Source organism: Patagioenas fasciata, chromosome 8 (assembly GCF_037038585.1).
Source record: "Patagioenas fasciata isolate bPatFas1 chromosome 8, bPatFas1.hap1, whole genome shotgun sequence".
NCBI lineage: Eukaryota > Metazoa > Chordata > Aves > Columbiformes > Columbidae > Patagioenas > Patagioenas fasciata.
The window spans coordinates 24322274-24335217 of NC_092527.1; the positions used below are offsets into that span (position 1 = coordinate 24322274).

At 39.3% G+C, this 12944-nt stretch overlaps 1 protein-coding gene across 2 annotated transcripts in view; it reads left to right on the forward strand.

Moving 5' to 3' along the window:
• The window catches only part of ERCC6 (ERCC excision repair 6, chromatin remodeling factor), a 46938-nt gene extending 40512 nt beyond the window's left edge, over positions 1-6426 (forward strand). For both annotated transcript variants that reach the window (XM_071811943.1, XM_065843618.2), the window contains 5 exons: positions 1278-1423; positions 1512-2243; positions 2852-3053; positions 3386-3464; positions 3883-6426. In XM_071811943.1, coding sequence (XP_071668044.1) covers positions 1278-1423; positions 1512-2243; positions 2852-3053; positions 3386-3464; positions 3883-4311 — 1588 coding nt within the window. In that variant the 3' untranslated portion in view covers positions 4312-6426. The remainder of the gene's footprint in view (positions 1-1277; positions 1424-1511; positions 2244-2851; positions 3054-3385; positions 3465-3882) is intronic.
• Positions 6427-12944: the final 6518 nt, after the last annotated feature.

A 12944-nucleotide genomic window follows, 5' to 3' on the forward strand; every position in this document is an offset into this window, starting at 1 on the left:
AAATATTTTTGTTTTGCTTTCCCATTCAGCTTCCTCAGTAGTTAGCTTCACTCAAATGAATTTCAAATGAACGTATATGGAAATCCTCTGTCTAGGTGTCACTCTTTAGAATTGGAATATCCTCTTTGAAAATGCAGATGAATGAAAAGCTCTAAATAATGAAATACCAGCACTTATTGAATGCCTTTTTTTAATCTGTTTTACCACATGAACACAAAGCATCCGCTGTTGCTTGGCTTGCATCCCTCTGGCATATTTCTGTTTGAACAACACTGACCACATCAAGGAAGTGGGCTCTAAAGGTCAAGACAGGCATCAGAAATTCCTTTTTCCAGAACACTGCAATGGACCTCAAATTTTAAGCAAATTGTCTTTTCTCTTTGCCTGTGTTTTCTGCCCTGCAGATCATCCTTACAGGAAGCAATGAAGCTCAGTCAATTCTTAAAAAATTTGAAGTTTCCTGATGGATGCACTACAGCAGCTGGCACCTGTGTTTAAACTTAGTTTTTGCCAAAAATAGTTTCCCTGCTTAATGCCAGTAGAGCCAAAACCGTGATAAAAACACCTACAGAGAACTGATTTCCAGCTCTGTTTAGGGCTGTATTTTTTTGTGCGAGAGAATAGTGCCCAGGACTCGCAGTCAAAAGCTATGTGGTACAAACATGACATAGAAATATATTTACCAATAGTAGAAGACTTTTTGCAGCTTAGTTCTTCCTCAGATTTGTTCCTTTCAGTCCCCTACAGATGGGCTTTTTTCCCCCTTCCCTCTCAATGAGTCTGATTTCCCTTTTCAGTGATTGTCATCCAGTCATCACCATCGGACTGAGCTGCTGCTGCTGCTTTTGATTCCTCTAACCCATTAAACTGTTAAAATGTTGTCATTTTAACAAGCTTTCATTTTTCTTTCAAGAGATACTGTAATTGTAATATATGCAGGCTTTTCAATTTAATGGACAAAAGAAAAGTGTAGCTTTGAAGTTATTTTTTGTTTAGTTAAGGGATGCCTCATAGGACATTTCAGGATGGTGGTTACCTGTTGTGTTATGGAGTTGTTGCAAAACAGTTAATCCCTGTGTTTAATAATTTAGTGGGTTGTTTGAAAGTTACTAACTCAAGATTGTCTTTTGGAAACTAACATCATCTTCCCACTGCTTAATTGTTCTGCAGGGTAACGTTTGTGCTTATACAGTTTTCTGTTTAAGTACTGTATTCAGTACTTAAACATAGTTAGACATTGTTTCACGCACAAAGTACATTTTTTTTTTCTTTTTCAGACAAATCTTCAAACAGTTTTTAACAAACAGAGTGCTGAAAGACCCTAAGCAGAGGCGCTTTTTCAAATCCAATGACCTTTATGAACTTTTTACTCTGAGCAGCCCAGATGTGTCTCAGGGGACAGAAACAAGTGCAATTTTTGCAGGTACCCTTTTTTTTTTTTTTTCCTGTGTTTAAAAGAGAAAATGTTTGAAATGATTGATGAATGGTTACTAATTTCGTTCATTCCACAGGTACTGGTTCAGATGTTCAAGTCCCAAAACGCCAATTGAAACAAAAACTTGAAAAGCCACCTGACAGTGACACTTCTAAAGGTGATCTCCATCTTGCAGAAAGCAGCTCACCGAAGTACAGCAAGTCATCCGATTCCTACTCAACCATGCACATGGGAAATTCTTCTTCTAAAGCAATAGAGACAAGTGAGGAAATCCAAAGAAATTTGGAAACCCTTGACCAAAATGGCTATGCAAAAGATAATGCACAAGCTGCTACTAATATAAATTCATTGAATAAAAACAAGGAGGAAAGCTTGGAAAGAGCTGAAAAATGCATGTCCCAGTCATTGCCAGGTGATGCACGGTCTTCGGAGAGTGGCAAATGTCTGAACACTGTGCTGGCTGATGGAGTACATGGAGCAGCAAATGCAACTGGCAAGGGAGACTTCAGTCTCACATGTGGTGCAGCTGGCCCTTTGGAAGAGCAGGTTCCTAAAACTGACGATGGGCAATTAGATAATAATCATTATAAGTGTACCTCAAAAACAAAGCACAGGGTGGATATGCTGTCACATAAGAGCCACAAAGATAAGTCTAGGAAGAAACATCACAAAGATGCCAAATTTGAAGGAGAGCGCATTCCTCATCTAGTGAAACAGAAGCAATACAGAAAAGAGAACAGTGAAGAGGAGCAGGAAGACTCAAAGAAAAATGATGATTACGTCTTGGAGAAACTTTTCAGAAAATCAGGTAACTGATGCTGTTTGGTTTTTCAACAGTCAGACTGTTTTAACAGAGGTGTATAAAACTTATGCAAGTGAGGGAAGGAGCAGTTGTGTTATTCTGGTCATTAGAACTACAATACAAAATGTGTTTTATCTATTGTGTTACTATAGTGAAACATTAAAATGTTAATTATTGAAATGCTTTGTTTATGAATGTGCTAATTACCTTGGCACAAACATTTGAAATAGATCTGCAGCCTTCCAGAAACACTTCTGGATATAAAAGTAATGTAATGTTTCTTCTGGAAACCAACCTTCATTTACACAAGGGTTTCACTTCTGTCCTGTCCATAACAGTATAAATGATCGATTTACCCACATAATTGCAAAGTCTTGTGAATAACGACCACATCAGCACAGCAGAAGTGGTTTGTTGTCAAATTGATTGCTTACCTGATAGAAGGGGTTTCTCTGGTTAGAAATTATTGTACCGAAGTCCTGAATATAATCAACCTGAAAAAGGAAAAATGTGATTGTGGCATTCACTTAAATGATTAATATTTAATTTTACAGATAACCATGTAAATTAATGGATGTCCTCCTTCACCTTTTCTTGTATCTTCTGGTTTTTAGGGGTACACAGTGTTATGAAGCATGATGCCATTATGGAAGCTTCCAGTGCAGATTATGTGCTGGTGGAAGCAGAAGCAAACAGAGTGGCTCAGGATGCCTTAAGAGCCTTAAAAGTCTCTCGACAGCGTTGTTTAGGAGCTGCTTCTGGTGTGCCAACCTGGACAGGCACGAGTGGCCTTTCAGGTGCACCATCAGGAATAAAGTAAGTTCAGTTCTCACACTGCTTTTCCAAAAATGAAAGAGTTCTTTAGGATGCTATGGATTTATCTTTTTTTGCACTGGATATTTTCAGTAACATGTATCAAAGTGGAGGTTCATGTTTTATATTTCTTGAAAACATGAAAGCATATTGCAAACCTAGGAAGTCTGTTCTGAAGTACAAAGAAAGCATCATTGTTGCACAGCAGAGGAAACAGAGTTTTGCAGAGGGCTCTTGAGAACCCTAAAATGCAAACCCAGTCAGTGTCTTTGGCAAAACTATCCTAATCATTTCGAGAAGGATGTTTTATGACATTGTCTTCTGTGGGTTTTTAGGAGTCGGTTTGGTCGCAAAAGAAACCCCATGCTGCTTTCTTCACATTCCACTTGTGCATCACCTGCAAAGAAGTGCAAGGTAAAAGACACAAGCTAATGTTTCTTTTTTAACAGCTGATATATATGAAATGTTCTGATTTATACTGTAGATGTGTCTCATACCCATTTGTCATATGATTATGTAGAATTCTGGAATTTTTAGGCACCCATGAATTTGCTTTTTCATGTTTTGACATAGCATCTTGATGAAGTCTAATTAGTAGCAGCAGTCAGAACTTGCAACATGGTCTGGTTATCTGTCTCAAGACCAGCAATGCTTCTTGTTTAGTTCTAAAGTTGAGAACAGGGCACACTAGTCTTTATTGTGTATTTCAGATTACTAGCTTCTGAGTGTTCATGTTTGTTTGCTTAAGTCTAAACAACAGGAAGATTTTGTTTAACAGATTCTGTGGACCTCAGAATCTACCTTTATCCATAGTCTGTATGTTCATTTGCAGGATGCAGATACAGTAAAGAGAGAAGATGTAAAGAAGAGTAGTTCCAATGGGCACTTTGATGGAAAATCTGGAGAATCGTCGCCCAGTGCACTAGACTCTTCAACATTATTAGCCAAGATGAGGGCAAGAAACCACCTTACTTTGTCACAACAGACAAGGCATGAAGGAGATGAGAATCATCACCAAGCGCTCACCCCAGTCCCAGGTTCAACTGAATACGATGAACTGCTAGTGGATCTGCGTAACTTCGTAGCGTTCGGGGCCCGCGTGGATGGTGAGGCGAGCACCCAGGAACTGCTGCATGAATTTGAGTCCAAACTGACTGTGGCACAGTCCTCCATCTTTAGAGAACTTCTCCGCAATGTCTGCACCTTCCATAGGAGGCCGAATGGTGAAGGTGTCTGGAAGCTAAAGCCAGAATTCCACTGACCTTTGTCTTGGAAAGGCACCTGTCAGCCCCAACTCTCCGTTCAGAGACTTACTGTTTGTCTTTTAAAATGAGGAATTATTTTGTATTCATGATTTTAGTAGTTGACTTGAGCAGTCAGTGCCACAGTGCTTCCTGCAGGCTCAGAGCTAACTTAATTTCTGACTTACACTATTTATATTAAAGTGCCATCTACCTCATAGATGAAACAATACAAAGTATCAGCACCTTTTCTTTAAAAGAAATGTTAATATAAATGGGACGAAGAATGCGTACTGACTTCTTATTGCAATAAGAACCATGGATATTGCTGTGGGTTGTAAGATTTTTATTTGATTTCTGTGAAATTCCAAGAACAACTTCCTCAATTTTCTGTATATTACTTGAATTGTCATGGGCCACACAGTGTACCATCAGAAAAAAAATTATGATAGTGGTCAGTGTGAGAGGTTCACCCATACCGACAAGTGCATCTAAATTGTTGTATGACACTTTGATCAGCAGCGAAAATTTTATTTTAATGTTGGTGCTTTCGTTATTGCCAGCACCTAGCACATGCAGTGTAACTTACATCAGTAATTAACTTGGAAAAAATTCTACTGCCACAGAGGCTTAATCACAAAAAAATGAAAAGCCTGGCAGGATATTGAGGTGACTGACAGTTGATAATTATGGAAAAATTATTATATTATGGAAAAGCCATTTATGCCATAATCATCAATTTGTTTACAGTCCCTTACACCACTGGCAATTGCTTGGTACAATATTTCTTACCACTGAGGTGACAGTAACTGTTACGTTTGTCACAGGTTGTGGACTGGTAATTGAAGTCTGTTAGAGAAGTTTGCATGAAATGTTCACGGGTCTCACTTTAATTGAGGTCAAAAACTTCCCAGTTCCCTGTTAGCACTTAAAATTTTATAGCTTGGCAAAGACTGAGGTGTTAGTTGGTCAAAGGGGAAATGGTTTCACTGTATTTTGCTAAACATAATCACTTTTGGCCAGAGACATAATAGGAGCATTTACAGAAGTTACAGGTCATGCCTATTCTGTAGACAGAGCAAATCTCAGAACTTGTCTGACTGTCAGGAAGACTATTACCCATTTTCTTCCAAGGAAGGAAGGATTGGATGATTTGTAGCAAACGTGAGTACTGCATTGGGTCTGTCTTCAAAGTACTAATGTGCAACATAAGGAAATCTTGAGGGGGGTTGAAAATTGATAGATTTTGAGAAGAAAACCACATTCTTGCAGCAACATGAAATTATTGTTTGGCTTAAATGAGGAGCAGTTAAAGATGCCTCATGTCCTTCCTATCTCTAAGCTACTGAGAAAAAGTGAAGCTAAGCTACTTCTGTTTTTTTGTTCAGTGTGAAAGTATCTTATTTACTTCAAATGGAAGTACAAATATTGAAAGATGAATGATGAAGCAAGAGTACAAACCGTTACTTTGTTCTTGAAATGGACCTCTTTGAGATACTTCCAATGGTTTTTTGTCTTGTTTTTGCTCAGTGTTAATGGATCTTTAGAGATTTACAAAAAATGGTGCCTCACTGTTTCAGTAACTGGCCAGTTGGCTTTTCACAGACTGGAGTTGGAGACAACAGACAGTCCAAGAATCTGTTTCTTTTCCTCATTGCATTTGAAAGTGGGACTGTTGCACCTTTTCCTGACATCTCCCTTTCTGATCCCATTTATATTCCCTTACATTCCCTTTTTCAAGAGAGAAACCAAGAATCTAAGCTGCAATTACAAAACACTTCAAAAATTGTAGATCTTTTGATATTACTTAAAATGGATCAGTAAAAGAGTGAACACAAACCAATGTTGCTCTTCTTGACAAAGCTATAGGGAATTTTATTTGGTTTTGGGTGTCGTGCCTGCTTGCATCTCAATGCCCCAGGAACAAACCAGGAATTCAACTGTCAGCAAAGCTGCCATTGTCACCTTAGCTGTCAGTGCTGGTGTCCTGTTCTATTTACTTCTTCCTGTCTTGGAGACATAGTTCCTGCAAAGAAAGTTTGCAGCTTCTCCCTAGTCTGTTAATGTAAATTGACTTGCATGTGCTTTTTATAAACCCTTGGCTTTTATGGACTTATTAAAAAAGCAAAACCAAAGTCTGTTCTAGAAGCCTTCTTTGGGGGGTGGGAGGAAGAACAGGTGGGGTGCCATCTTTTCCTGTATAGTGTGGCTCTGACTAAGTGATTCATATTATCTTTAAGTATATTTCCATTTTTTTATACAACTTCAAAATATGCATTCTAGCTGCTAGATTTTTTTTTTTCCAGTACTAGCTTTTGTTTAAAATGTTTAAAAGACTGCATGAATATAAATATAACACTAAAAAATATATTTCTAAGTATTTCATCTCAAAAGTGTATGTGATTAAAGGTCTACAGGCTGATTTATAGGTAAAAGTTGTAGTGTAATATAATATAGCTGCTATGCGTTTTAAAGTAGAAGAGTTATTTCAGAATTGTCCTACTTTTATTCCATATTCTGATTTTTTTTATTCCATTGTCTGATTTTTTTGTTTGTTTAGCTTTACCTAGGTAAAGTTGAGTCCTTTCACATATTCAAAGAATATCTTAAACAATCCCTGACTGAAGATACTGCTTAGTCAAGCATGTTTACCATTGAATAGTTTATAGATACATCATATTTTGAAAAGTTTGTATTTTAGCCTTCTCAGTTTCCAAGTATTCAATGCTGCATTTGGTAGTTTGCTACTTGATTTGTGCATGATTCCAAAAATCACTCATCTGGAACGCTTGTGTTTTTATATTTGGTTTTCTTACTTCACTAAAAGGGGGATAAAGAACAATCAAAATACATATGTTAGCTTAGGAATCAAGGTGGAAAAAAAAAATCTTAATAACGGAAGACATTTCAGCATAAAACAGTGAGTATAATCTTTAAAAAAATAAGTTTACCACAAAAACTCCTGAAAATTTCTTTCCTATAAAGATGCTAAAAGCTGAGCACCGCACTACACCAAAAATGTTGTGCCAGTGTAGGTGATGGGACCTACTATCCACACAGCTCAGCAGACAAATGCAGTTTAACAAAGATCTAGAAATCTAAATAGCAAATACTTGGGTTATTGTGTAAGCAGTTATGGGGACTGTGTACACTGTTTGGGTAAAACGTGCTGCCCTGGTGTTTACACAGCAGAAGTTAAAACTTAACATAATTGTTCTGTCTGGTTTTAAACCATATTTGTAAAGGGGAGGTAAAACAAACTCTTTGTTTATTGTTTCACTCCCCCCATCCTGTCCTACTTTTACATTGTTCCAGGTATTCATTCTGCTGTGTTCATCCTTTTGCTGAAAACTGAAGTCTTCTATAGCCAACCCACTCACCTCTGGTATAAAAATTGAATCCTGACCGAGAGAAAAGAGATTCCACTAAATGTTGTAGGAATTTAACTCTTCTGAACAATAATGACCCACCACAAAAGAAATGTTCGTGAGATGCTGAATGGATAGTTTGATAGCAATGGTGATTAAAAATGGAGAGGGGTATTTTTAAATACGTAACTCCATACTGTAGTTCAGCCTCTTCTCAAAGGGCTACACCATGTGGAGAATTGAGTCTACTACAGCTAATATATGTTATACTCCCAAGTAAAGCTATAGAGAATTGGGATTTTATATTTGTAAGTTTTGGCTTCAGATGATGGTCACCTATAGACAGTTGTACTCAAGTCACAAAGTCACCTTTGCTTTTGATTCCAAGATTGCTAAACTTGGCTAATTTTGACTGTCTTCTAGTAGTGCAATTCTCTACCTTTCAAGAAGCTACAACAGAAGGGACAAGACTTTCTAAAAGACTTGATGGGATTTTTGTTGTTGTTTGTAAAATCCTTCAGTACTTTCCTTCTTTAAGCTACTGAGTCATTAGGATTGAGAGGTTTCCAGTTCCTCAGCTGTTCTAAGTGCAGCTCCACTGACACGGATGGGCTGATGCTGTTCCTCCAGGACCTAGCCTTCTTTAGAGCCAAAACCTGTCTTGTCTGGGATACTGCACATACGTGATGAAACAGCCACAGAACATTTAGCCTTTCTCTGGTTTCTGTCTGCTTATTGATATTGCTGTATGGAAAGGATAATTACAGGTGAGTTATGTTCCTGAAGAGGGATAGCCTGTTGCACAAGGCTTGTTGATTTTTCACAAAGAAGGATCTTTTGGGCTCCATTTTTGACTGAATTCCAGAGACAGTTTGAGGTATGCTTTTCAAAAGCTGTGGAGATAGGTGATGGCAATGATTTCAGTAGCCATCTGAAGAGACCTTTGTGTCTCGTATCCCATTTAAAGTTATGTATGAAAGTGTACTTGTTTATACTGATGTTAATCTGCAATTGAATCATGCCTTTTTTCCTCATCTACCAATTAACATGGTTTGGTAGTGAATGAACACTGCCAGGGCCTGTAATGCCCCATCAATAGTATGTAATGAAAAAGTTCTTCACAGAGGGAGAATGTTTTGCGTTTGCTAAGACTGAGCAGATACACAAAATCTGTTCAGTAAACAATGATGCGACTGTGTAACTGTGAAAATGAGGGGAATCCTCATAACAGTGTTGGTGGGGAAGGAGGGAATTTTCCGATACAATAATACACATTGAGATCTATTAAAAAAAAATCCACATGTAATGATACACCATACTTTCTCAGTGACAAAGATGTCCAGGCAGGCATCACATAGCTTTCACACCGATTTTTCTAGTTATTGTTACAGGATGTATCCTTCAGGGAAAGCCATCACAGGAAGCAGTCATTTAAGCAATTAGTTTGACAAAACAGTCTTGGAGAAAGTAGTAAGTTATGTTCTTTCAAAAGGGCAACACTTTCCTCCAACATAAAATATTTTCCTTTTTAAAATAAGGAACTGGATAGATGGATAATGAAAAGAGTGGGTTAACATCTGACTTGCATCTCTTTTTGCATGCTGCTGTGATTCCTATGTCAGATCTCATAATAAGAGTTTAAGCAGTTTTCTCTCTTAGAGGGTGGAGGTGTTGAGGAACCACCATATCTCAGTGTTTCAGCAAGGAAGGGCAATGCTGTGTCTCTTGTGCTGGTGATGGCTGTGCTTTCTCAAATGGTACATAAAGTTGAGGAAAAGATTAAATGTGAAGACACTCTGTAGCAGCTTTATCCAAACGTGGCTTACTCCCAATATATATGGACCAAGAAATTACTTAAACCATGAGGAAGGAATTAAGTTAATCTACCTGTTTGGTCTTTTAGGAACTGGGAATTTGGATTGTCCTGCTATAACCCTCTGGGTGACTTCAGATGCAGTACTACACTGCCTGCTGCATTGGTTTCACCATCTGATGGATGCAGTCTTTGGGGGAAGGCAAGAAATCTTTCAAGTCTTTTGGAAATGCTTCCGGAAATGATAGCACAGTACAAGGAAGCCCTAGTTGGAAAAAGAGGTAATACAGCATCTTATTGTCTAGATCATTAGTTCAGCAACTGTAGTTTAAACAAAGCTATCGTACAAAATTGCTGAGAATCCAGTTTTTGAAGGGCTTGAGCAGAGCACGTCTTTGAGTCAAATGTGCTGGCAAGTCTGCACTTGGGAGTTTTTCTCCTCTGGGAGAGGTATTTATGTATTAGATACATGGTAAAAACACTCTCTGCAACTTATGGCCATTTATAATTTCCCTGTTCCAACATTCAAACTAAATGCTGAATATACGCTTATTAACTCAGTGGCTCTTTCCATCTACCCAGCCCTCAAGGGATCGCTATTCTAGGCTCTGCAGTGACATCATGGTATCACTGATGTGGTACAGTCCTGTTCCTTCAGCTGAGACTTAGAAGACGAAGCTTTCCTTTTTTCCTCTTTTCTTTTGTTGGTGACCCTGGTTTTGCTGCCTCTATTATCATTAAAAGTGAAGTCTGACATCTTTCACACAAGGGTCATTCTGCTTTGCTTTTTTTAAATGGGTTTAAGATAGCTGCTATGAAGTGAGTGGAATACTTTGTGTTCCTGCTCGCTGCCTGCGAAAGCCACTGTTAAGACTGCAGTTCATCATTGCTGTGTTCAGGGAACAGAAAACTACTCTTCTTATTCCGGAAAGAAGGGATCTGATTCAAGTCACTAAACTGGGACCTACAGAACCTGCACAGAGAGTGTACAGAGGAGTCTCAGGCAGCTGTGTTGAGAAAGAAGCAACTTTCAGTCTGCTCTGTCTGCTGGTTTCTTGTTGATGGTGCTAACGTGAAATTAACAGTGTATTCTGAGCTGAGGTCTTTGTTTCTGAATGGCAAGGTTGGATTTGTATGTAAGTCCAAAGTTGCCAAGGTTCTAAACTGCACAATGAAGGCTCTCAACTAAATTTTGTTCTGCCCACTAATGATGCAATATGATTACCATGCTTTTTCAATATTACCGTTCCATATTAATTATAATGGCATCAAAGATGATGTGACAGGTCACATGATAAATACCACCATTCTTACCCACAAGTTATACCTGAAAGCCAGGTGATTTTCAACTCTTCAGATCCTCCAAGCTGTTTATCTGGTCATTTAAGAGAGGGAGAAGGAAAAGCAATGCCAGTGCTGAACTCTTTAGAGAATCCATCTGAAATTTTAAGTTATTAACTTTCTATCATAGTTCCCTACAGATTCCCTGATTTTCCTGGGCTCCCAAAGCCGCACTACTCACAACATGTAAGTTGAGGGAATCTATTTATATTGTACAGAACAGGGAGGTTGAAGCCTTCCACTAATTGCAAACCACTATGTAGTATCATCAGTGGAGCTATGACCAACTCCTGCACATGGCTTACATAAGTGGTGAGTCATACAGTCTTACAGAAGAACAGGGAGCAAGGCTTTCATTATGTTGTTTGCCTAATCAGAAATATGAAAATAAAAGAACACAGCACTCAGTGGGTTATGTTAGGCTAACTGTAGGCTGGAATTTCTGCAGTTGTACTACTATGATTGAGGCATTTCATTGTTTGTGGTCCCAGATTATATTAAACAGAGAGGACTTTTTTTCATATATTTTTGCCTCTAGGGCTGAGTTAAGGTTCTTTTGGAACCCTTGCTATGTGTTTCCAGACATTAATGTCTGGAAGCAGCACCACGAGAGTAGAAATGGAGGTATATGCCTAGAGAGGATACTAGGAATAAATTAAGAGGCCCAAGGGTAGGGTAGGATTTGTGAGGACAAGCATGTGAAGAAGCAGAGGAGTGAAAGCAAAGCTTTTAGAATGGCTGAAAAACAGTCTAGTGGTGATTTCTCGTATCTTACTAGTATCTTTCCATGCTCTCAGGCAGATACTTGAATGGATATTACTTTATCAAGTACTGTTGTTAGCCGTGAACTGAGATACTTACAGCCCTCAGAAGACAACTGAAGAGTTTTGAGGCTCAAAGTTTGCTGTACCTTTATGTGCAGCAACACTGCTTTTTACACTGGTCTGATTAACCCATCAGTGCTTCTCATTTTGCTCCCTTAGTCCTCTGCACCTCATGTGGCAAACTGGATCTGCACGGTTGTCTCCTGGTGAAAAAAACATAACAATAATGACTATCAATTTCTTTTTTTTCCCCAAACATGTGGCTACAATAGCTGAAGGCTGGGATGAGTGACACTAGGAGGAAATCTGGATCTGAAGAGCCCCGTGTCCGAGTGCCCTAGGAACTTCAGCTTTAGAGCGGCTAAAAGTGAGTGCTTTGAGTACTTTGTGTCTGAGCTGTTTGAACAATTCGAATTAAACCTTTTTTTTTTTTTTTTCCAAGTGGCTAATGTAGAAGTGTGTGGAGCTGTAGCCTATTTGTCATCACCTCATTCCCCTATGGGCTCACATGCTTGCTCAGTGCAAGTACTCCTGTCTAACATGGCGTGCCTACGAGGAGGAACCAGAGGACATTTCTGTCTGCCTGGAAAGATAACACAGGTCCATGTGGCACAAGTGAAACAGGCACTGCTGTGTGAACATCAGGAACGCATAATTGCTCCTCAGTAAGTTACCAAACTGTCTTATAAAAGACTAGTATGCAGGATGCTTAGAGTTTGGCACTTGCTTCATCAACCAACACGGGGTGGGGAGGGGGAAGGGGAGTTGAGTCAAGTTATTGAAAACTGGCTCAGTGTGGAGATTATTTAAGCTTTAAAATATCTTTTCAGAACGTATACGCCTCTCCCATCCCCAATTACTTTGACGGTTGGTTTCTCTTGTTGCACTGCAACAGCAGAAACCCGGACTCTGTCCCTAAAGCCTGACTCTGGGCAGCTGTAAGGCCGGAGTTAGAGACTCGTGTGACCACGGGCTCCGTCCTGCAGCGCGGCCGAGCCCCCGGCACCCGGGCCCACACCTGGGGAACTCTGGAAGACACCGAGAGGCTCATGCTCATTTTCAAGTGTACTTTTTATTGCTACGACAGTAACAGGAAACAGCCATCCCCAAATCAAAGCTTAAAAAAAAAAAAAAATAAGGTTTTTGAAAGTGCGGTCTTCTTTGCAGGCACGTGCTTTCCCCTGAAACCAACAGCCGCTCCCGGCTCACCCTCCCCGCGGCTCAGCCCCGGGCCCCGACCGGCGGCCGCTCTGATATTAACGAGCGAGCGCGATACCCCATTGAGCCTTCAAGGGACCTTAATGGCC